This window comes from Felis catus, chromosome E2 (assembly GCF_018350175.1).
Source record: "Felis catus isolate Fca126 chromosome E2, F.catus_Fca126_mat1.0, whole genome shotgun sequence".
NCBI classification, from domain to species: domain Eukaryota; kingdom Metazoa; phylum Chordata; class Mammalia; order Carnivora; family Felidae; genus Felis; species Felis catus.
Genome location: NC_058382.1, coordinates 34,877,976 through 34,899,959, shown reverse-complemented (window position 1 = coordinate 34,899,959; position 21,984 = coordinate 34,877,976). Strand labels below are relative to the sequence as shown.

At 60.4% G+C, this 21,984-nt stretch overlaps 1 protein-coding gene across 1 annotated transcript; it reads right to left on the bottom strand.

The window, feature by feature from the left end:
• Positions 1–700: 700 nt before the first annotated feature.
• Positions 701–21,984, bottom strand: MMP15 (matrix metallopeptidase 15). The gene is made up of 10 exons (XM_003998084.5): positions 21,233–21,984; positions 9,962–10,110; positions 9,154–9,282; positions 7,543–7,850; positions 7,016–7,177; positions 5,816–6,069; positions 5,298–5,436; positions 4,257–4,407; positions 4,058–4,173; positions 701–2,700 (listed from the first exon to the last, which is right to left on the bottom strand). Exons 1-10 carry the CDS (start codon positions 21,392–21,394, stop codon positions 2,234–2,236), a joined length of 2,037 nt encoding a protein of 678 aa, XP_003998133.2. The 5' UTR covers positions 21,395–21,984; the 3' UTR covers positions 701–2,233.

The following is a 21,984-nucleotide window of genomic DNA, read 5'->3' as shown; positions in this document are numbered from 1 at the left end:
CCACTAGAGCTGACCATTGCATTTCTGGGGGTGCAGGCCGGTACCTCATAGCTTGGCCCAGAGGATGGACTTGGGTGCAAGGCTTGCCAGCCACGCCCAGACCCGAGGGGCAGTGACACTCAGTCTCCTGCTGTCCTGGGCATTGTCTGCAGCCTGCCCAGCGTGAGATTTTCTGCTTCTTCTACTATGACAGGGGCAGATCTCGGGTGCCCCCTCACCCTCTGAGCAGAGCAGGTGATGAGGGGAGCTTTTCAAGTGCAAAATGGCACCGCGTCCCATCTCTTGCCTCCGAGCTGAGTCTTCAGGCGGCCCAGAACCCAGTCTGGATGGGTGGAAGGACTGGGTGGCCTGGCCTGGTTTTCCCACCCCTCCTGGACACCCAGAGCCTGTGGGAAGCTGGGGTGCCCTTTCTCACCATGAATGAATGTCAAGTAAATGCTGTCCTCCTTCTCTTTCCCACCCCAGCAGGGCCAATCCCGGTCCCCTGCCTCACCTTTCTCGGGTCTATGCAAGGCAACCACCCCTTCCTCTGAGCGCTGCCCCTCCCAGGGCCACTGGGAAGGAGCCACCATAGACCTGGGAACAAGGTCCCTTCAGCATGAGGGCAAGTTCCCTAATCCCAGCCTGGACTCACTCCTGTCACCCGCAGCCCCTCCAGCTGTACGGTCCAGCCCTGGGCCTCTCACAAAGGAGGCCACACTTGCCGGCTGTACAATTTAATCAGTGCAGATTATTTACAGAAAGAAACGTATGAGGGTGGACACTGACCTCCACCCCCCATCCCTTGGCTGGCTCTCCGGTTCTGAGGATGGAGGGGGGAGCAAGCCGCTGGACCTGTGATCCAGGTCAGCCCATGAGAACCCCCCTCCCTCCAGGGGCCTCGGGGATCTGGGTGGCAGGCTCACTTGCCCCGGGCTGAGGGGAAGCAGAGGGGACGGAGCCGGCTGTACAGTACCATTTCCACAGCAGCCTTGCCGCCTGCTTACTTTGGGAAGGAAAAGAAGGAGGAAGTGTCTCTGCCCTTAGGGCTGAGCCAAGGAGAAGGGGAGTCTCCGAGGCCACAGTGGGCTCCTCTGGGGGCTCCACAGCCACATCCCAGTCTGCATGAGGGGATGAGCTGCTGGCCCCTCTCCACAGTGTTCCCCCCCCCCCCCCCCCAGTGCCCTGGGGGACAGGGAGTGGAGGGGAGGCAACCCCAAGCCTGGTGCATGGTGGGCTGTGGGCACCCATCAGCCCCCTGTCTCCCTGGGGCCACTGGGACCTTGACAGCTGGCGCCTGAGACTGGTGGGGTTCTGAGACCCCTGAGGACAGTGGTGTGGATGAGGGTGGGTGGGAAGAGGCCCAAGGAAGGAGCCCAAGTGGGTCATAGCTCAGAGAGGAGTGGACGGGGGCTAGAAGCCCAGCCTTGGGGGGGGGGGGGGAGGCGAGGCTCCTGGGTGGAGGGGCCGTGGCAGACCCCCTTTGGTCCTTGGTAAGGCAGGCCAGGAGGCGTGGGCTCAAGCGGTATGTGGGAGCTGGGGCTGTGGGCCCCTTGGCTGGTCGGGGGTGGGGTGGGCGTCTTAAGACACGAGAAGCCTCAGTTACTGGGGTTGAGAAAGGTGGGCTGGGAAGCAACCAAAACTCAACGTGACTCATGGCCAGTAGGCTACCTCACCCTTCCGTCTGTCCCCTGTGGCCTGGCCTGCCCCCGGGGAATAAGCTCTTCCTAAGTCAGAGATTCAGGTGGGTGGAGACTAGTCAGGTCCCCCCAGTCTCCAGAGCTCGCTCAGGTTGAGGGCCCCTCCAAAACCCTTCAGCTACTTTCCAATTGGGCCTTCTGACCCTCTGGTCCTCTGGCTGTGCCCGAGCCAGAGGCGGTACGGGGTGGGAAGGGGTGGAGTCGGGGAGGTAACCCCCTGTCCAGAGCAGAACTGCATTTAGAAAACTCTAACCCCTGCCCTGATGGACTGCTGCTCCTAGTCGGGAAAGTAGAAACAAATACTCAATTAGTGTGCAAAAAAAAAAAAAAAAAAAAAAAAGAAAGAAAAGAAAAGAAAACCCTGGGCATAAATAAACAATGGGGCAGGGCTGGCAGGGATGTTGGAGGGGCCTGGAGGGGCCCCCACCCAGGGGCTGAGGGAGCCATGGAAGGCCCTTGCTGGGTGCCCCCAGGAGCCGTCTCAAAACCGCGGGCACCGCCAGCCCCGGCCCCTTAGCACCGTGAGGAGCGGGAGGGCCGGGCGCGGGGCGGGGTCAGACCCACTCCTGCAGCGAGCGCTTGCAGTAGAGGAGCATGCGCGGGGCGCCCTTGCGCTGCATCTGCACCAGGGCGTAGGTGAGGCCCAGGATGCAGAGGAGCAGCAGCAGCGGGGGCACCAGCACCATCACCATGTTCACTGTCCGCGTGACCTCCTCCATCTGCACCACCACTCGGCTGCCCCCGTCCTCACCTGTCCCCTCCCCGAAGTCCCCCTCTCCGCCACCCGCGCCGGCCTCGCGGCCCTCATCGCCCTCTTCGCTGTCACCGCCCGCCCCGGGCTCTGCACCCCCATCGGGGTTGAAGGGCGGACGCGCCACATCGGGCCATCGGGGTCCCGTGTCCACGTGCTCTTGGCAGCCCATGAAGTCCCGCAGGATGGATTTGGGGTAGCCCGGCTCCATTCGCAGGCGCTCGTTGTCAAACTTCCAGTACTTGGTGCCCTTGTAGAAGTACGTGTAGGCTGCAGGGGCAAGCGGGGATGAGTGGTGTCAGGCCGTGCCCCAGCCGCCGGCCGGTGACCCTCAAAGAAGACCAGGACATGCTGAAGGAGCCCCAGCTTGAAAACACCCACCCTGGGGGCGCCTGGGTGGCTCATTCAGTTAAGCGTCTGACTTCCACTCAGGTCATGATCTCACGGTTGGTGAGTTCGAGCCCCACATCAGGTTCTCTGCTGTCAGCACAGAGCCTCCTTGGGATCCTGTCCCCCTCGCCCCTTGCCCCCTCTGCCCTGCTTGCACACTCTCTCTGTCTCTCTCAAAATAAATAAAAACTTAAAATAAAACACCCACCTTCTCACTCGCTTGCCTGAGCATTTTCAGATCTGGCCCCTCTCAACTTATGGGAGCCAGACCTGGCTTGGAGAGGGGCAGGGTTTGGGGAAAGGACCTGACGGTGCTGCCTGTGCTTCCTGGCTGGGACAGCACGCAGAAGGGTCTTGCAGCCTGCCGCATAAGGGCTACGGTCAGGGGGCCCTGCTACCTTGTGCCAGGACTGGCTCACCCCACACCAGAGAGGTCAATGTCTTGCTCAAGGCCAGCCTTGCACACGGCCAGCCTGCAGCAGACCTGGAGCAGAGGCTAACATTGCCTTGGATGGGCTCTGTGGCTTTGGGTGTTCTGCCCATGTCCCATCAGCCCCACGAAGGGCCAAGTCTGAACTATGAGTGAGTCTATACTCTGCTGATCACAATGAGATCAGAGTAGTTGCATGGCGATGCCGTCACACACAGATGCCACGTGACCTGCCTAAGCACTGGCAAAGTCAGTGGGGTCTCCCCTGAGCCTAAGAACCTGGAACCTGAGAACCAAGACTAATGGTTTTTCGTAAGTTTGCCAGAGACCCTGCTGGAGAAATAAAAACCACGGCTCCCTGGTGCTTAGTTATAATGACAGAGGTCAAGCTTCCTTTCCAGGCAGGTAAGCGGGCACCTTGGTAGGACTCTTGCCCGCCATTGCTTTGAGCCAAGCTAACCCCCCTCAGGCTTCAGGCTCCCTGTGGGTTGCCCTGGAGGGAACAGGGTAGTTCTGAGTTCCTGCTCTGGACACAGGCAGACCTGGGTTGGACTCTTGGTTCCCCGCAACTTTCTTGCTGTGGGGTTTGGGGCCCTTTACTCAAGCTCTCTGGTTTAGTGTGACTGTCTGTAAAGAGGGGATGGAGACAGTGCAGGAGGGACCAGGACAGTCATGCTCTGGAAGCCCCCGGCCCAGGGCCTGCCATGGCTGCGTCCCTCACACCTGCCATCAAAAGGCTGGGTGAACCCTGTGTGTGGAGGAGGGGATGGTGAGTGCTGGGCGGGCTGCAGGGGGTTGGCCCAGTACCTGCATCGTTGCTCAGGAAGGCCCCTTTGGGGGAGGTAGGGATCCCCTGCCACACGCTGATGGGCTTAGGGTAGCCGGGGTCTCCACGCTGTGTATCCTCATTAAAGCGCCAGTACCTGTGAGCAGAAGCACCAGCTGTGGTTCTCTGGGTAGGGGCGTTCGGCTCGGGCCTTCTGCCTTTGAGGAAGGCAGTGCTCACCTGTCCTCTTGGAAGAAGAAGGTGTGACCTGTGGGTTCCCACCAGATGGCCGTGTCGATGCGGTCGTAGGGGATGCCCAGGCCGTAGCTGGTCAGCGGTTGCGGGTAGCCGGGCTCTAGGTTGGCTTCTCGGAAGAGCCAGTAGCGGTCACCTGCAGGAGGAGGGGCAGGTGGGTGAGGACAGGCCTGGGGCAGAGGGGTGTGGGAGGGAGGGGACATGGGGAATGCTGTCCTGGGCTTACACATCCACACACATCCGCTGCCGCACTTACCCACCCCCCCACGCCCTTGTACACAGGACAGTGTAGGCACTGACCTCTACACACACACAAGACAACTCACTTGCACGTCACACACACTCAGCACTCACGGGCACCTGTGACATACTCATTTACACACGTACAAGTCACTCACTCACACCTGTACCCACAGCACAGGGTCACACTATAAATGGCCTGCACTCCCATGTGAACGTCCGCGCCCCCACCCCCCATACACAGTTCTTGTACAGAGGGAGGAAAGAGGGGGAGCCCTGCCTGGACTCTGGGCCCAGGGGCTTTAAGCGTGGGCTCAGGCCAGCTGGGCTGGGGACACAGCTGATCCACCGGGGATGCTGCCCTTGAGGCCCTCCCCAGAGAGGCAGGCCGCACAGGGAGGGCCGGTGGCAGGGAGCTCCACTGTCCCTACAGACAGACCACAGAAATCCTGCCCGGGAAGGAGGGGACGGGGGGACTCTTGTCTTAGGAGGAGGGGCTGCAGGAGGCACAAGACACAAGGAAGGAGGAGTCACATGCGGAGCCCCTGTGCTGCAGATGGATGCTCGCCTCCAGTCAGAGCAGCCGCTGGCCCCCAGGGGCCCAGGTCCCCCTGTCCCCAGGTTTCTGTCTCCTCCTGCCCCACCCCTGCCTTGACTCGGCTCCCCACACTGTGGACATGCCATGTAGCCCTTCGCTCTCCCCCTCCTTCAGGCCCGCTGGGTCAGAGGCCAGGCCAGAGGTCAGGGAAGGGAGGCCGCCCTGCCCTCCCACCTACCCCAGCTTACCTTTAAAAAAGACAAAGCGTCCATCTTGGCGCTCGTAGGCAGCACTGATGTCACTGGGCAGACCACGCCAGAAGTGCCCAATGGGCATGGGATAGTTGTCCAGGACGCGGTTGTGCCGGACCCGCCAGAACCAGCGGCCCTGGGGAGGGCGTGGGTGTGAGTGGGCAGGGCAAGCTCGCTCCCTCATACCGGGAGAGGCCCCGCATCCGGCTGCCCTTTCCTAGGTCAGGGAGATCCGGAGGGGTGGCTTGGGAAGCCAGGGCAGCACCCATAAGTGAGCCCTGGGCGGGGTGTGGACCCCTGCACTCCCTGTGTGACCCTGAGCAAGTCCCGTGTCCTTCAGGCTGGTTTCTTCTTGGTCTAGGGTCTGAGGGCTCCCCAGGGGCTGCTCAGTGAGGGAGGGGTGGGTGTGCTCGGGCAGTCAGGTGGGGCAAGGATGCAGGGGTGGGATGTGGGGGCTGCTCTCCTGCTCTGAGGCCAGGCCAAGGGATCAGGGGAGACACGGGCAGGGGCCAGACCTTGAACACGAACATCTCCCCACGCAGCATGGCTACTGTGTCAAAGTCCCCGTCGCAGATGTTAGGGCCATACTGGTCAGGCCGTTCCGTGGCTCGGGGCTGGGCTGGGGGGCCTGGCTTTGGGGGCCGCTCCGGCTTCCCTCCTGGGGGTGGTGGCTGAGGGGGTCTGGGAGGCCGATGGTCTGGCCGGCCCGGTCGCCGGGGAGTCACAGTGGGGAGAGGCCGGGTGGGCTGTGGCTGACCATCCGGGGTGCCTGCAAAGTGGGGTGGGGTGAGTGGGAAGTCAGAAGGTAGCCCCTACTCAGAACCAGGGGACCCTGGGGCACCCAGCCCGGAGAGACATGTGCTTCGGCGGTGGGGTCTACCCAGGTGACGCGCCCCCCTGTCTGTCCACAGCCGACCCCTCCCCCACACCTGCCATCACCCTCAGGAGGACCTCTGTCCTCCATACAGCCCTCTCCTTCACCTTCCCACACTGGACGTGGATCACTGTGCCCCTGAGGCTGCCCTTTCCTCCACTTCCCCTTGGGGACATTCCCCTCAGGACACCAGCCTGCTTTGGTGGACACATGCAGAGGAAAGAACATGGTTCTGTGACCTCTTCCAGGGGCCCATCTTCTTACCAGGTTGCCGGGGACAGAGTGAGGAAGTATCTGTCACGTGCCCAGCAAGGCAGGTACCGCCAGCCCTAACAAGGGGCTCAGGGTGGTGCTGAGTGCAAGCCGGGCCCACAGAATCAGTCCTCAGGAGCCCTTACCACTGGAGGCCTTCTCAGGTGGGGCCTGGGCTGAGGGGGGTGCCACCTGCCTCAAAGCCACCGGGAAGTGATAAGCCAACAACACTCGCTGGCGAGCTTGGGACAGGCTTGGGTTGGGAGTGAGAGTAGGAGGAACGAGATCTGGGACCAGGGCATCTTCTAATAAGAGTATCAATGACACTGAGGAGGAGAGGAGTGGTCTGTGAGGGGCCTTGGAGACCCCAGTCTGGAGCCACCATGAGGGCCCTAGAGTCGGCCAGTCCTGCGGGTGACTTCCAGCACCATCACTCACTCCCTGAGTGATGTGGACAAGTCACTAATCCTCTCTGGGCCTGTTTCCTCATCGACACAACAGGGAGAGCAGTGGCGCCTATGCCTGGTAGGGCTGGGAGTTGAGAGGTGGCGTGCAGAGCCCGCTGGCCGTGCCCACGCTGCCCGCTCACCGTAGAGCTGCTGGATGCCCCGGAGGTCGTCCTCGGGCAGCTGGAAGGTGTCGGTGTCCATCCACTGGTAGAATGGCGCCATGATGGCACTGGGGTTGCTGGAGTGCTCCAGCCCCAGCGCGTGGCCCAGCTCATGCACGGCCACCAGGAAGAGGCTGTTGCCTGCAGTGGGGATCGGCCGGGGTGGGGGTGGGGGGTGGCACGGTCAGCTTTGCTCTGGCCCAGGCCCTGAGGGCTGAGGCCATCAGAGAGCTGGCCCTTCTGCCATTCTCAGAAGAGGCTGAGCTGCTCTGACTGCTAGGCCTCAAACTTCCCCGTCTGAGAGGTGGGTAAAATGATCCCTCCCTTTCCCTACCACCCCTTGGAGGTCATGGGACAGCAGACTGAGATACTGAGGGTCAGTGCTCTGGAAAACTGCACTGGATGAAGCTCTCCCCTCCCAACCCTGTCTCTGCTCAACTGGGTCAGAGGGCAATGCCCAGCTCCGGCTCTGCCTCCCCTCCCCTGCCCCGGCCAGGTGCTCTCACCATGCAGGTCGGTGCTGGAGAAGGTCCAGGGCTCATCTGCATCGAAATGGGTATCCCCGCCCAGACCAGGGCCAGGGAAATAGGCGTGGGCCAGAAAGCCCCCTGTGCCATCAAATGGTGAGCTGTCGCCGTGGAAGCCAGAGGCAAAGAGTACCATGATGTCGGCCTCCTTCTGCCTCCGCAGCCGGATGTCTTCATAGGGCACCTCCTGGAAGACCAGGGGCGTGGCCTGCTCCCACACACGGAAGGCCCTTCGCACTGCCTCCAGTGAGTGGTACCATCCCAGCTTCTCTGTGTAGTTCTGGATGCTGCAGTGGGCAGGGAGACCAGGGAGTGAACCCAGGGCCTACTGGGTCTGCTGTCCACTGCTAGCACCCACTGGGTGGGGGCGAAGACACATGGTCACAAGGAACATGTGTAAGATCTGAGCTGGTTCGTGGACGGTGCCCATCAATATCAACTACTAGTTTATTCTGATGTGAATTTGAAAAAGACAACTAACATGTCAAACCCAGGAGTTCATTAGGATATGGCTAAATAAGGTTGCATTGTATTCAGTTAGCTTAAATAAGAAAACCACTAATAAAAGTGCTATGGAACTAAGAGAAAGAACTAGACAGTTTGATACAAATGGCTGAGGTTTAGGAAACACAGGCCAAATGGCTCTGATGATTGCAGGGTCAGGCTGTCCTGAGTTCAAGGCCGGGCTCTAACATAATCTGTGTGACCTTGGGCAAGTGACTTAAGTGTTTCTGAATTTGAGTTTCTTCATCTGTAAAATGGGGAAAAGGAGAGTAGCGCTCTCATCTTGGGGCCCTGGGAGGATTAAATGAATTAGCTCATGTAGAACATGGGTCTGGAGTCTGCACGTGATAAAAGCATGATGAGGCCTGTTATTACCCACATAAATCAGATTACGCTTCTGAGTGCTGGACAGATCTCCTCCCTTAAAAGCTGTTGGAGCCATGAAGTCACTCTGGGGGCCTAGGGTCTAAGTGGCCGCGGGAGCCGCTCTTCCTCAGGAGATAGAGCTGCGGGTAGGACTGTGGAGGGACTAAAACAGGAAGGGGAGCCCTCAGGGACTGCCACATGGCTCGAGGCTCAGGAGGCTTTCTTGCCAAAGGACTCAGCAGAAAGGAGGAAGGTGCCTGAGCCAGGGTTTTTGCAGGGGACGTGCTGCCTGCACACCTGACAGATGCCCGGATTCCAGCCCTTTCCACACTACCCCCCAACCCCTCAGATACCTAAAGCCCCGTGCCCTACACTGTGGAGGCCCCCAGTTTGTACTGGTACAGGAGCTGAGCTGTGAGGCCAGCCCCGGGCTGCTGGCGGGTGGGGAGCGGGGAGGGAAGGAGGATAGAGCGGAAACAGCTCCAAGGGTCCTGACCTTCACTGGGGGAGGACTGGCCAGGGTGTGCGGCCGATCTTGTCAGCGTGGGAGCAGGGTCAGCTTGTCTATGTTGGACCCCCCGGGGTGGGCTTCTGGGAAAGGAAGCTTTCCAGACAAGCCCACTGGGAAGCCTGAGGCCCCAGCCTGGGAGAGGAGAGGAAAGAGCGGTCTCTGGGCAATGCCGTAGGAGGGACGCTACCACGGACAGCCATGGTCCCTACCTGAAGGTCAGGTGGTGGTTATTCCACTTCCTCCCAGTGAGGGCATAACGTTTCCGCCGTCGCCGCAGATTGGCTTTCACGCGCACCCCGAACTGGTCTGGCACCCCGCAGCGGGGTCGCTTCATCCACCTGGGTCATGGGCACGGAGGGGTAAGCCCAGAGCCTCTCCTCCACACGCCTTCCTGCTTCGGCTCTGCCTCTTCCAGGCAGTCCACCCTTCTTCCACCCTTTTGCCTTGGGCCCCCAGCCACCCTTTGCATGGGTGTGGTGGCAGTGGGAGACTCTCTGCGTTTCGATTTCCTCATCAGAAAAACAGGCACACCGACCTCAGCCTGGAAGACCGAGTGTCCGACAGAGGCTCACCTTTGTGGAGTATCACCAGTATCACCCAGGAGTGGGAGAGTTACCCGAGGCCCTCTGTCCTTGCTACGTTACGCTCACGTATGCCCAGGGATGTGGCTTTGGGTCCCATCACCCCTGTCAGATTCAGAGCAGAGCTGTGGCCTAGTGAGGATGTCCCATCCAAGGCACATGCTGCTGGTCCTCCCCATTCCTGTGCCCATGGCAGACATCACTAATCAATCCCATCCTCCTTGCTGCCCAGCCAGATTCACCTCAGGAGCTTTCTCAACATGAGTTTTCAGGTAGCCAATCCCAACCAGTCCGAACTAGCGTGGAAGATCAAACCGCTTTCCATCTCTTGTCTAGGTCACTCTATCCTGGAAACTCCACCTGCCAACCCCTTTTCAGGGCAAGCTGGGAGGGCAGGTGCCAGTGGGGTCTGGGAAGGGCCCCATGGAGGACTCACGCCTTGGTTTCTTCATCAAGCACGCCTGTGACCGGAATCCCATAGAAGCGCTGCATCTCGGCGAGGGCTGAGGCCAGGATCTGGGCAGAGCGCATGGTGGACATGTGGCGGCTAGGCTGGGGCAGGTAGCCGTAGAGCCTCAGCCAGTTCTGCAAAGGAGAGGCCACAACTCGGTCAGCGCGTCTGGCACTGCTAGTCCCAGACACGCACGGCCTGCAGCCGCCCACCGCCCACCACCTCCGCCATTGCTCTGTCGGAGCCACCACCGCCTCCCGCTAAAGTGACCACGTGAGCTTCTGTGCTGCTCTGCCTGCTTCCACCTCCTATGGTCTGTTCTCACACAAGAGCCAGAACAAAAGGCCTTTACAAGTCAGGTCTGGTCAACCTTCTGGTTCTGCTCAGAATCCTCCCGAAACTTCCCAGCTCAGAGTCAAAGCCAGTTCTTACAGGAGCTGCCAGGCCCCTCACTACCTGCCCCTGCCTCAGCTCTTAGATCTCACTCCTCCCACCCCCCACAGGCAGTCATGCTCCTGTCTCAGGGCCTTTGCACTTGCTGTTCCTGCTGCCCAAGTGCTCTGTATGGCTCACACCCCCATTTTCTTCAGTCTGTGCTTCAACCTCGCCTTACTGGAGGGGTGTTTCCTGACAACATAATGTTAAAAGAAGACCGCCATCCACTACACCCTGCATCCCTTCTCCTTCCCTGTACTTGTGACCATATGACACATTATATATTTCCCTTAGGTATTTATTGCTTGTCTTCCCCCATTGTTTGTCCGTGAGGGCAGTCCACAGTTGCTGTCCTTAATGTCGGACTGGGCACACCAGGGTGGGCCCCCTACCACTCCTGACAGACCGCTGGGGATTCAGAGGTTCAGAACCTCTTGAGGCCTCACCAAGCAGGAAAACCAGCCCCTTGGGCTACTCCCTGACAAATCCTGGGCCTCCTGGAAGCAGAGCAGATGGATTGGGGCAGCCCACCCGGGGCCAACAGGGTGGGCCAGGAGGCCTGAAGTCCAGTCCCTGCTTTGCCACAAACGCTTTGCTCTTTCTGGGCCTGAGTTTTCTCAGGGGACAATGGGGTTATTGGGGTCGGGAGATTTGAGAGAGACAGCCCTGGGAAGTGCAGCTGGCACGCCATGGGGGTACCCGTCCCCTTCCAGAGTCTGCTGGGCGGGCCTTGTCTTCTCCTCCATCTATCCATCTGTCCATCCATTCACCCACCGCACCCCTCCTGCCAAGTCTTTCTGAGTACCCTCTCTGTGCCAGGTACCATGCCAGCTGGGGGCTGTGGAGGACCACGGCAGAGGGGTGCTGACCTCCAGGGGTTCACAAGCTCCCTGGGGAGACCCACTGTACCCAGAGAGGGAGGGTTTCACACCTGCAGGCCTGTGAGCAGATAGGACCGTCACAGTCGCAGCCGGAGGATGGGATCCCCGATGAGCCAAGCTGAACTGGGGTAAGAATTCACCTTGGCCATGAGAGCATAGTGACCACCATGGGAGGCTGGTGGGCACAGAGGCCAGGGACTTCTGTGGGCCTTGGCCACACGGAAGTGTCCTTTACACCTTTCCTGGCCCACCCTGGGGCCTCTGGGGCCTCCCCCTCCCCTGAGTGAGGGCACCTGAGGCCTGCTTTCTGGGAGGCTCTGGAAGGTTAAGACCCCATATCAAAGTCCCATAAGGCAGGATGATGGCCCAATATGGTGGTTGCTGTGGACCAACAGCCATGTGTCAGCTGGCCAGGGCCACGCCCTTATCTGTCTGCCACCAGTGTCACATCCAACTCCTCAAGCACTTGCTCCCTCAGTGCCCCCCACCGGACCCTGGCACGGCTGGGCTGCCCACATAGTCAGCTCAGCAGTGCCCAGGTTACAGCTGGAGGGAATGGCTGCTGAGTCAACGAGGGTGGCAGACAGACGCCTGGCCCCAGCTTCCAGGCCTCCCGGGCCCTGGGGAACTGCCACAGAATAAGGCAGAGACATGGAGGTGGGAAACAACCGTCCGCTCTGGGAACAGATCTGGGGACAAATTGTGGCCCTGCCACTTCTGAGGTGTGGCCACATGCCTCCCGGGCTTCAGTCCGTGGTCAGTGAAAGCGGGGTGCTGTGCTAGGACCTGCCTCATCCCCTGGGTTTCTGTGAGGGTTAAGCTGGGAGTCCACACTACTGCCTGGCAATGTGACGGGTTGGGGAAAGTGCTCAATAAATGTAATATTAATGACAGAGGCCGGTCTGGTTGTCCGTGGAGCCGCAGCCTTTTGCCTCCACCAACAGAGCTGGAGGGTCCAGGCTCCAAGGGGGCCCAAGTGCCGGGCAGCCTCAGGTGAGGGCACAGCAGTGGCCTCCCCCATGACCCCCCCCACCAGCCCTCCTCACTCACCCCTCTGGCCCAGGGCTCCTTCCCTCAGCTCCACCGGACACTGGCGGTGCCGCGGGCACGCTCCCTGTTCTTCCCAAGCACGGGAAGCCTTTCCTGAAGCTGTGTGTGTGAGGGGCAGGGCGGGAGGTTCCCACCCGTAATGGACAGTTTCCCTGAAGAGGCATGGGGAGACCTGGAAGGCAAGGCCAGGCCTCTAGCCCAGCTCCAGCAGCCAGAGGAGGTGGGGGGAGAGGTGGAGCTGCCCGCTGACAGATGAGGTCGCCTCTACATCACCTATTTGCATAAGGTAAAAATATCTCACTGGAGCGCAATCACAGGCCACCAAGGGGCTGATTAGCGGTGTCTGCAGAGTGACAGAGGGAGGGCAGGCAGGGGAGGCTCAGGCTGGGGCCCTGGGGAGGGAACGGGAGGGGAGCTGGGCCTGTCTGCAGTGAACAGCTCCAGGGCCCAGCACAGCTGATGGGGCTGAGGGGCCCTTCAATCCTGGAGGCAGCTCAGGGGGTGATGGGAAGGTCCCACGGGTGCCTGCGTACCCTCCTCCGCACAGACAAGCAGCCTCTGGGTCTTAGGGAAGCCAAGAGCTCCCATTTCAATATGGGCCAAGCCTTGAACCCTCAATGCCCTTGGCCCCTGCCAGGATGAGAAGCCAGGCTGAGAACCAGCAGCCTGTGAGGGAGGGTGAGCAGATACGCGGCCTGGGCCCAGAGCAGCTGAGCCCCAGATGACAAGGCAAAGAAGCTGACGGAGGCTGCCTGACTCTGGCAAACTTGTGTTCGGGGCTGATTGCCAAGTGCCAATCAGTCTACACCCCCCGTAGGGCTGTGGGCTTCTCCTCTCCCCTGCATCTGGTAGGATGTTTCTCTCCACCCTACTCCTACTGCTAGACTCAGTGTGACAAGTCCAGGAGGGGAAGATGCAGATGCAGAGGGAAGGGGGCATGGGGCAGGGGTGCACAGGTGGGTGGCAGGGGCTGCTTGTGCCCTGAAGTCCCAGCTTGCTGGCAGGCTCTGCTGCCACGGGCCAAAAGTGGGTAGCAATTCCCAGGGTCGTGACTGGCCTCCCAGTCTCAAAGCTGGGGAGAGGCTGTGTTCAAGCCCCTGCCGCCCCGACTGGCGACCGTAAAGACTGTCCTTTACACAAGTTGCCGCCTTTCTTTCCTTGTTACCTAGATTCTCACAGGTGGGGTTAGCCAAGCAGGTGAAACTTTGTTTCTCAGGTGGGGAAACAGAGGCTCAGATGGGTCAGGGAGCGGCAAAGGAGGGGGAACTCCTCCATGAGAGCCGCTGTCCAGTGGGAGGCCGGGAAGGTTCTGAAGAGAACTCTAGGGTCCACACGGAGAGACCCCACCCACTCCAGTTCTCTCACAGCCATTTCTTTCTTAAGCTCCAGACCCCACCCCATGAGTACGTATAGATGCTTCAGGTGCATGTCTAGCCCCAGGTGCGGAAACGTGGGGCCGTCAGGAGTCGGAAGGGGGAGATTCTTGGGCCCCTGGCTCCCAGGTGAGGCCGTAAACACAGTAGCAGCAGGTTGAGACCCTGCTGTGGGCCAGGCAGCCTGCTCTTATCAGCCCATTCAAAGCTCACAAGTCCCCCATCCCATTATACAGACAGTGAGGTTCGGAGACGGTGAGTGGCCCACCCAGGGTCACACAGCTGGCCTGGCTAGAACTGGAGTCCATAAGCAGTGCAACTGGCCCACCGCCTGTGAAGTAGCACCAGCTCCTCTCGGCCGAGGAGCAGTGCCCAGGATAGCACTGGGGGAGGGCATCTAATCCTCCCCACACCCCACATCTCTGGCTGGGGCTGGGCGCTGGGCCATGTCAGCAGGGCTGCCCACCAGGATTGCTGAGACAATGCCAAGCCAGGCCTGCAGGGAGGGTACGTCTGCGAAGGAGCCTGCGAAGGAGCCGAGGATCAATACTGTGCATTAAGCCGCCGTAGGGGCGGGGTGAGCTCCCCTGCTCTGCTGCCCCCACAGCCACCTCCCTGGGCTCAGACGGCTGGGGCCCCTCCCACTCAGCCTTATCGGCCTCTGTGCGATAAAAGCCAGTCTCCGCTGGGCTCCGCTCCGTTTCTGTCAGCCACAGCTCTCTCTGTAGTCTAGGCTGACCCTGGCAGGGTCGCCAGCCAGGCACAAAAGGCGTCTTGTCAGGGCTGCCAAGGACAGACCCAGACCTTCCACGGTGTGAGGTCCTCATCGTGCCCGTCTCCCTTACCCCGTATCCCAGGCTGTGGGCTCTTGGGAGCAGGCCAAGGCCTCGCTTGGCTCTGCACTCCCAGTCTTGGGCATGGAGCCGGCGCTGAAAGAGACTTGTGGTCCTGGGGAGCCACAGACCCTGCAGACTCAGAGCGTGCACCCTGGGCCCATCGGGCCCACCCTCTAGGGGATCCGAGCTGGGAACCCATTCACCGGCAAGGTGACCCCAACAAACCAGAGACTCATCCAGCCTTAGGCTGGAGGGGACCTCAGGCCATCGAGTCCAGCTACCTCCCTGAAGCCTCTAAGGACTGTAGCTGGGCCCATGACTCATCCAGCCTGCACCCCGGCAGAGATGGGGTGCCCACCGCCACTGAGGTAGCCCATTCTGTCTTTGGGCATCAGTGACTGTTGGAAAGCTCCTCCTCAGGCTGAGCAGAAATCTGCCTCCCAGTGACACCTGTTCCTTGGTCCTGACTGCTTGTCCACATAACAGGCCTTTGAATGATGGAGGGGGGCTTATTAAGCTCCTCTAAGCTCCCGTTCTGCTCCTTCTTTGCAAAATGGGGTCGATATTATCACTCCTCACTGCCACACAGGGATGAGAGCACAGATGATGCAGACCCAAGGCCGGTGAAGAGAGGGGGCACTCCGCCAGCCCCCCTGTCCTTGGTGTGTCCTTTACCCTTCAAGGTAGCACGATTCATACCTAAGCAGTTCCAGAAGAACATACTTGCTTATTTGGGGCTCAAGCTGACCCCCTCCACCACTATGTGAAAGTTGCAGTTGGGGAAGGGGCTCTGGGTGGCTGGGAGAGTAGGAGGGCTGGGGGATTGTCCAGCGAGGCAAGCAGGAAGGAGGTGGCCACCTGAGTTCCTGTGCTCCCTCACCCTGCTCCTTCCCAGCCTGCTCCTGCAATCCTTAACCTGGAGGAAAAACCAGACGGTCCTTTGGCCAGTGGGAGGGGTGAAAAAGCCCTGTTTGCTAGTGGTTTCGGGGCTGGCTGTGAGCCAGTTCTTAGGGCCTCACCTGGAAACTCTCCTGTAGATGTTGTCCATGTAGATAGGGCTGTTCATGGGGTAAAGCCTGGGTGGCTGGATTGGCGGGGGTGGGGAGGGGTAAAGGCATGTGTGGCCCCATCTCCACCCTCTCCTTCCCACCTGGCTCCAGCCCAGCGGGCTCCCCACGGCATGGCACCTTGCAGCCTTTAACCCAGCATGCGGGCTGGGAGCTCAGCTCCAAGTCAGACCAACTAGGTTCAAAGCCCAGCTCTGCCACCCCCTGGCTGGGGAATCTGGGGCAACTTCTCTTACCCCCTAGTCTCAGTTTCCTCTTCTATACAGTGGGGTAATGATAGTCCCACATTTGCAGAGTAACAGCAGGATTAAATGTGAAAATGCTTACAGAACCTTCATAGGCCGTGCCTAGGATGTACCCAAGTAGGTTGAAGGTGCTCAAAAATAACACCTGACCCTCACTGGGCCTCATGTGAGGACCAGTGGGCACAGCGTTCAGCATTTTACACACAAATGCACCGAATCTCCCCAGGAACTCCATCCAGTAGATGCTATTAATATTCTCATTCTGTAGACAAACTGAGGCTCAGAGAGGTTTTGTGACTCGCACAACAGCAAATGCCACTTGTTTCTCATCGTTGCTGTGTTTGGCTACCACTTTGCAAGTGCTTCTTTTGTGCCCAGTGCCATGCTCATAAATGCTCAACGTGAAGCTGGGCTCTCACTGCTCATGGTGGCAGTCACTCCTGGGAGGACAAGGTAGTTCTCGGGGCTAAGAGCCAGCCTTGGAAAGCTGACCCACACCCTGGTTTCCAGGCTCTGGAAGCTGGAGCATGAGAAGCAGTAGGATGAGAAGCATCTTTGAAGGCTGGCTGATGGCTGCTACCCAGGTCCTCATCTGTCTGTCCAGATATCAGAGATTGGGTTGGGTCTTTCGCTCATTTCTTGCTGTTCCCACAAAGGAAATGGGATCTGGTAAAAGGCATCCTTTTCTGTCTCTCTGATCCCAGCCCAGCTTGCATACCTATGCTGTTCTTGCCTGGGGGTGCAAAATCTGTGCTGCCTCCCCCAAAGGGCCCAGCCCACAGCCACTGGTCTCCGGGCATCCCCGGAACCAGTGTCCTTCTGAGGAGCGGCCGGCCTCATTTGCACCCTGACTCAGGGAGGCTCATCCAGCTAGAAGGTGTGTATGGTGTGCTGCAGGCTTAGATAAGTGTTCATGACGCCACCTTCAGGACCCCAGGGCCCCACGTTCACCTGTGGAGTCCTCCCAGGACCCTTTGTAGTGGAGAGGACCCAAGCAGAGAGCCCCTGACCCCTCTCTGCTTCTGCTGACTCAGAGAACACATCTCCATGTCCAAAAGCATAAGCTGGCCATGGAGCTTGGCCCCCGCCTCCGTGGCCAGCTATGCGAGTCACATAAATCTTGAGAGGATATGGAAGATGCCAAACGTCTTAGTCTATCCAGACTGCTGTAACAAAAATACCATAAACTGGAAAGCCTACAACATTTATCTCGCACAGTCCTGGAGGCTGGCAGTCTAAGATCAGGGGGGCAGCCCCGATGGGTCCTGGTGAGGGCTCTCTTCTGGGTTGCAGACTGCCGACGGCTTGCTGTGTCCTCACATGGCAGAAGGGGCAAAGGAACTTTCCTGGGCAGCAATCTCACTCATGAGGGCCCCATCCGCATGACCTAATCACCAGAGTCCCACCTCCTAATACCATCACCTTAGGAGTCGGGTTTCAACATAATGAATGGGGTGGGGAGTGGTGGTGGAAAGTATGCAAACGTTCAGTCTAGAGCACCAACTGTAATCAGTGGTGACCCACAGCAGCCACTACAGCTGGCCTCGGGCAGAAGTCAAAATCCCAGCTGGGCAGAGGTGATGATGGCAGGGAACGTGTGGTCCAGGAACAAAAGGGGCCAGAACCAAAAGCTTGGAAGGGAGGGGCTTTTCCATGCCTGGCAGTGTAGCCATCCTGAGTTGGCATCAGAGAGTATAGGCCGTGAGGGCTGCAATTCTTTGGGGATCTGGCTGTGTTTCTATGCTGTTTCTTCTGCTCCTTGGGGTGGGGCAAAGGAAGGCCTTCTTGTCCAGGGCTCAGAGAGGCCAGGCCAGGCAGATACACTGCTCAGACAAGCACATGCCAGGCTGTTCTCTGCATGGAGGCAGCTGACTGACTGGACCCTGGAGCGGCCCAAACACGGGGGACCTGACAAAAGGGCTGGAGGTGAAGGGCATGGCCCAATTGGATGCCAGGTCCCTGGCTACACCAATCAGCCCAGTTCTCTTTGGGTTTTGGAACAGAGTATGGGAGAGGCGTGGTCTGTTAGTAGTCAGAGAAGAGACTGAAAAGCAGAGATGGGAGGGAGGAGAAAAGGTTCAGCTTCTGCAGGTTCCCGATGACAAGGCCCTCACGTGAACCCCTTTCCGTGAGGGTGGGCACAGGGACCCTCTGCAGTTTCTGTTCCACATTTAAGAGAGGGTACTAAAAAGAGAACACCAGTAGGGCCCCCAGGGGCCAGCATGGAAGTGCGGGCAGAGATTGGAACTCAAGGAGCCTGGGGCTTTGGCTTGCCAGTCAGACCTGAAGGTCAAAATCAGAATTCAAGGTGACCTGCACCCCTCCTTTTGCTCATCTGCTCAGCCCCCACTCAGGGGCAAGGAAAATCTGCGGGAGTCCACCTCTGTTTACCTGGGTGTGTCCAGGTTTTAGTGGCAGTGGCAGCACACCTGTGAACTCTGGCAGCTGAGTCACTCCCATGGGGCGGGGCTGAGAACCTGAAGTTGTGCCTAAAAGGAAGCAGTCGGGGGATGGGGGGAACCAGAGATTCTCTGGTGAAAACCAAAGGCACTTAAGCAGGCTAGGTGCCACAGCCAGAAACGGTGGGACTGAGATCCATAGGTGGGGGCTAGACTCTCGGGGAGGGAGTCCAGGAGCGCAGCGGGCACCCCACTCAGGCAGGGCCGGGGTCTATGCAGGGCCTGGGTCTATACAGCCATTCTGGGCTGGAGCCTGGGACTTGACATCCAAGGGAGTGAGTGGGACAGGGCAGAGTAAATCAGTGGTGGCTTCCCCAAGAAAGACAGCCTTCTCCAGGCTGAGGCCTGGCAGGTGGCAGGTGGCCGGTGGCCGCCAGCTCCTAGCACATGCCAGGCTCCCTGATTCCTTAGTCTGGTGAAACTCCTGTGGTTTCTGTCCTGGGAGAGGGAGGGGAGGGGAGAGAGGCTGGCCTTGACTCAGTTGCCAGGCTGCTCAAAGAAAGGTCCAGCCATGACCCGACCTGAAGTCTGGAGCTATGGGGGTTCTGGGGTGAGGACCAAGAGCCCTTCTTCAAGGGAAGGAGGCTCTCTGTATGCAGGGTGTGGGCCAGGCCCAGGAGTCTCCCCCATGCTGGTGTTCTGATAGCATGGGCCTGGGGACAGTTCTCCCACGGCTTCCTGGCAAATGGGCTGATTGCTTAAGTCATTTGACTTTTTGGGCCCAGATCTGGACAGACTTCACAGACTCCAAAGAACAACCTTGTACCCCAAAGCCACCTCTATTTGTTGGGACAGCCCACCTGTCTCCAGCCCTCTGTCTACTTTGGCTTCCAACATCGAGGGTCCTTCCACTCTCCAGAGTCTCTTCCAGCAATGACCTGACCCAAGTTTTTCCCCCAGGAGAGGGGCTGCAGGCCAGTCACAAATCTCTAGCCAGTGCCACCACAGGCTTAGGGCCATGGTCTGTGGGCACTCAGGCCTGACAGTGCAGGTCCTGGGGTATGGGGACTCCCTCAGCTGGGACAGGAGGGTGTGATGGAGGAGTAGAAGCAAAGAAAGGCCCTTCAAACCACAGGTCCCAGAGCCCCAGCTCCTGGCCAACCAGGATGCCAATTCACAGACATGGCCACCAAATTCCAGCTAGATCCATAACTGCTTCCTGTGCAGAGAAGCCATTCTTTTAATTTTTTAAAATGTTTTATTTATTTGAGAGAGAGAGAGAGAGAGAGAGAGAGAATGAGAGCAGGGGAGGGGCAGAGAGTGGGAGACACAGAATCCAAAGCAGGCTCCAGGCTCTGAGCTGTCAGCATAGAGCCCTACACAGGGCTCAAACTCAGGAACCTTCAGATCATGACCTGAGCCAAAGTCGGAAGTTTAATGAACTGAGCCACCCAGGTGCCCTGCAGAGATGCTATTCTTAAATAGACTGTAAACTCCTCAAGGGTGGGTCTATGACTTGCAATCCTCTGGTCCTCAGCTCCACAGAGTAGTAGGTGGGTCCAATAAGCACTCTCCACCCAGCACCTGGATGGGGGTCCCCACCAGCAGAAGCTGCATATAAGCCCCTGCCTGCCCGCCTGTGTAAAATGAGGGGCAGCTGGACCAGCCGGGTCTGGGCTCCCACTCCACCTCCCGCCAAAGGCCTGGCTCCCTGTGGCTTGGCCAGGCCAGGCCAGGGAGGGAGGGCAGAGCAGGTGGGGAACTGGCTGGAGGTGTAACTTGAGCCGGGAGGAATTCCCTGCCCTTCCTCCATGCTTTTATTAAAGTAGGGCGGGGAAGGGCAGGCTTCCATCGGAAAAATCTCCCAGGCTGCCGGGGGGGAGGTGGGGAAGCCGCCGGGAGGCTGGGAGGGAGCACCGGCCGGGCTGCAAATAGAAGGCACGCAGCAGCTCCGGCTGCGAGGCTCCAGGCCGGCCCAAGGGCACCGAGGCCCCAGCCTACCGGAGCCAGCACAGAGGCGGGTCTCTCCTCCTACCGTCTCATTCCTGTCCTATCTACCCTCTCCTAGTCCCGGACTGGGAGTGGGTCTTATAAGTCGGGACAGAACAGACCCCGCTTTTGCTGGGGCAACGGAGCTGGTGCCCTCACTGTCTATGCTCAGGAAGACGGCGCTGGGCGACCCACAGAGCCCGCGTGGGGTATTGCGGGGGGATGCAGGTTGGACCTCGCTCTACGCCAGGAGGCCGCGCCTGGTCACCTGCCGGACCGATCCGGAGACGGTTTTATCAGGCGGGCTCCTGGTAAAAACACGTGCGGAGTCTGCCCTCTCCGACGTAGGGGCACTAGTGAGAGGAAGCCCCGGGGGAGACAGGGTCTCTCCTGGACCCACCTGGTCATGGAGCGGTTTCCGCGTTAAGAGCCCAAGTAAGTCGCCAAAGCGCCCCCGCAACCGGAGACTGCTGTCTCGGAGGTTCTCACCCCTTCGCCCCCTCCGGGCCCGCTGCGCGCACGGCTCGCTGTCACCCAGACCAAGGGCTACCGAGGCGGGAGCGCTGCCTGCTCCGCCCGTGGTCCCCCCAGGGCAGCCCCCTCCCCACTCGCAGAGGACGTCACAGCGCGCCCGCCAGGCTCTCGAGGAATCGGCCGCCCGGAGAGAGGAGAGGAGGAGAGCGAGGGCTGGGGGCAGCAGAAGCGACTCCTGGGACGCGGGCTGGGGCGGATCAGTGTCCGGGGTAGGGGTAGAGAGTGGGCACGAGCCCTACGCCCTCCAGGATTTGGGATGAGGTGCGCCGCAGAGGGCGAGCTGGGGAGAGGCAGTTTGCCGGGCCCCATTCTTCCCCGCCCCCCATCTCCCGGACGGGGGCTCTTCTGCGCGCCCTCCACCCTCTCCCCAGGCTGCGGGCGTGGCTCCCTCCTTCCCAGCCCCCAAGCCCCCAGCCCGCCGCAGAGGGGCCGGGCGGGGGTCCTTACCTCGGCATTGACTTCTGCGTCCTCCGCCGCTGCGCCGCGGCCCAGGCAGCCCAGAAGCACCAGGAGCAGCGGCAGCAGTCGCGGCCGCGCCGCCGCCTCCCGGCCGCCAAGGAGACTGCCCGCCCAGCCCGGCCGTCCGGGCGCGCTCCGGTCGCTGCCCATGCTCTCGGCGCCTAGCCCGGCCGGGAGCGCTGCACGCAGGGCTCGCCCGCTGGCCGGCGCCGGGGCCCCGCACGCGGCTCGGAAACTTGCGACGCTCCCTGGCTCCCCGCCCGGCGGGCGCGCGGCAGACCTCTTGGTCCGGGTCCCCGCCGGAGCCGCTTAGGTCCCCTCGGCAAATTCCCACGCCCGAGGAGAGGCGGGCAGGGCAGGTCCGGGCGCGCGGAGCCGGCCCGCGGGGGAGGTGGCCGGCCGGAGCCGCCCGCCGCGGGGTCCCGCTGCCTCGGCGCCCGGGGCCCGGCTCCCGAAAGCAAGCGCAACTCCTGAGCCTTTGTCTGGCTCAGCGCTCCGGCCGCCCGGTCCCGCGGCGCCCCCTGCGCGCCCAGCTCCCTCTGTCCATGCCCGGGGCCGGGTGCTGCCCGGAGCGCGCGCCTCCCGCCCGGGGACTCTGCTCGCCCCGCGCCCGCCCGGGCCGGGGTCCCCGCTCAGTCCCGGGAGGAGGCGCAGAGAGCCGGTCGGAGCGAGTGAGCGAGCCAGGGAGCCGGCGCCCGACGTCCCTGGCGAGTTCGGCGCAGCTCCGGGCGCTCCCAGCC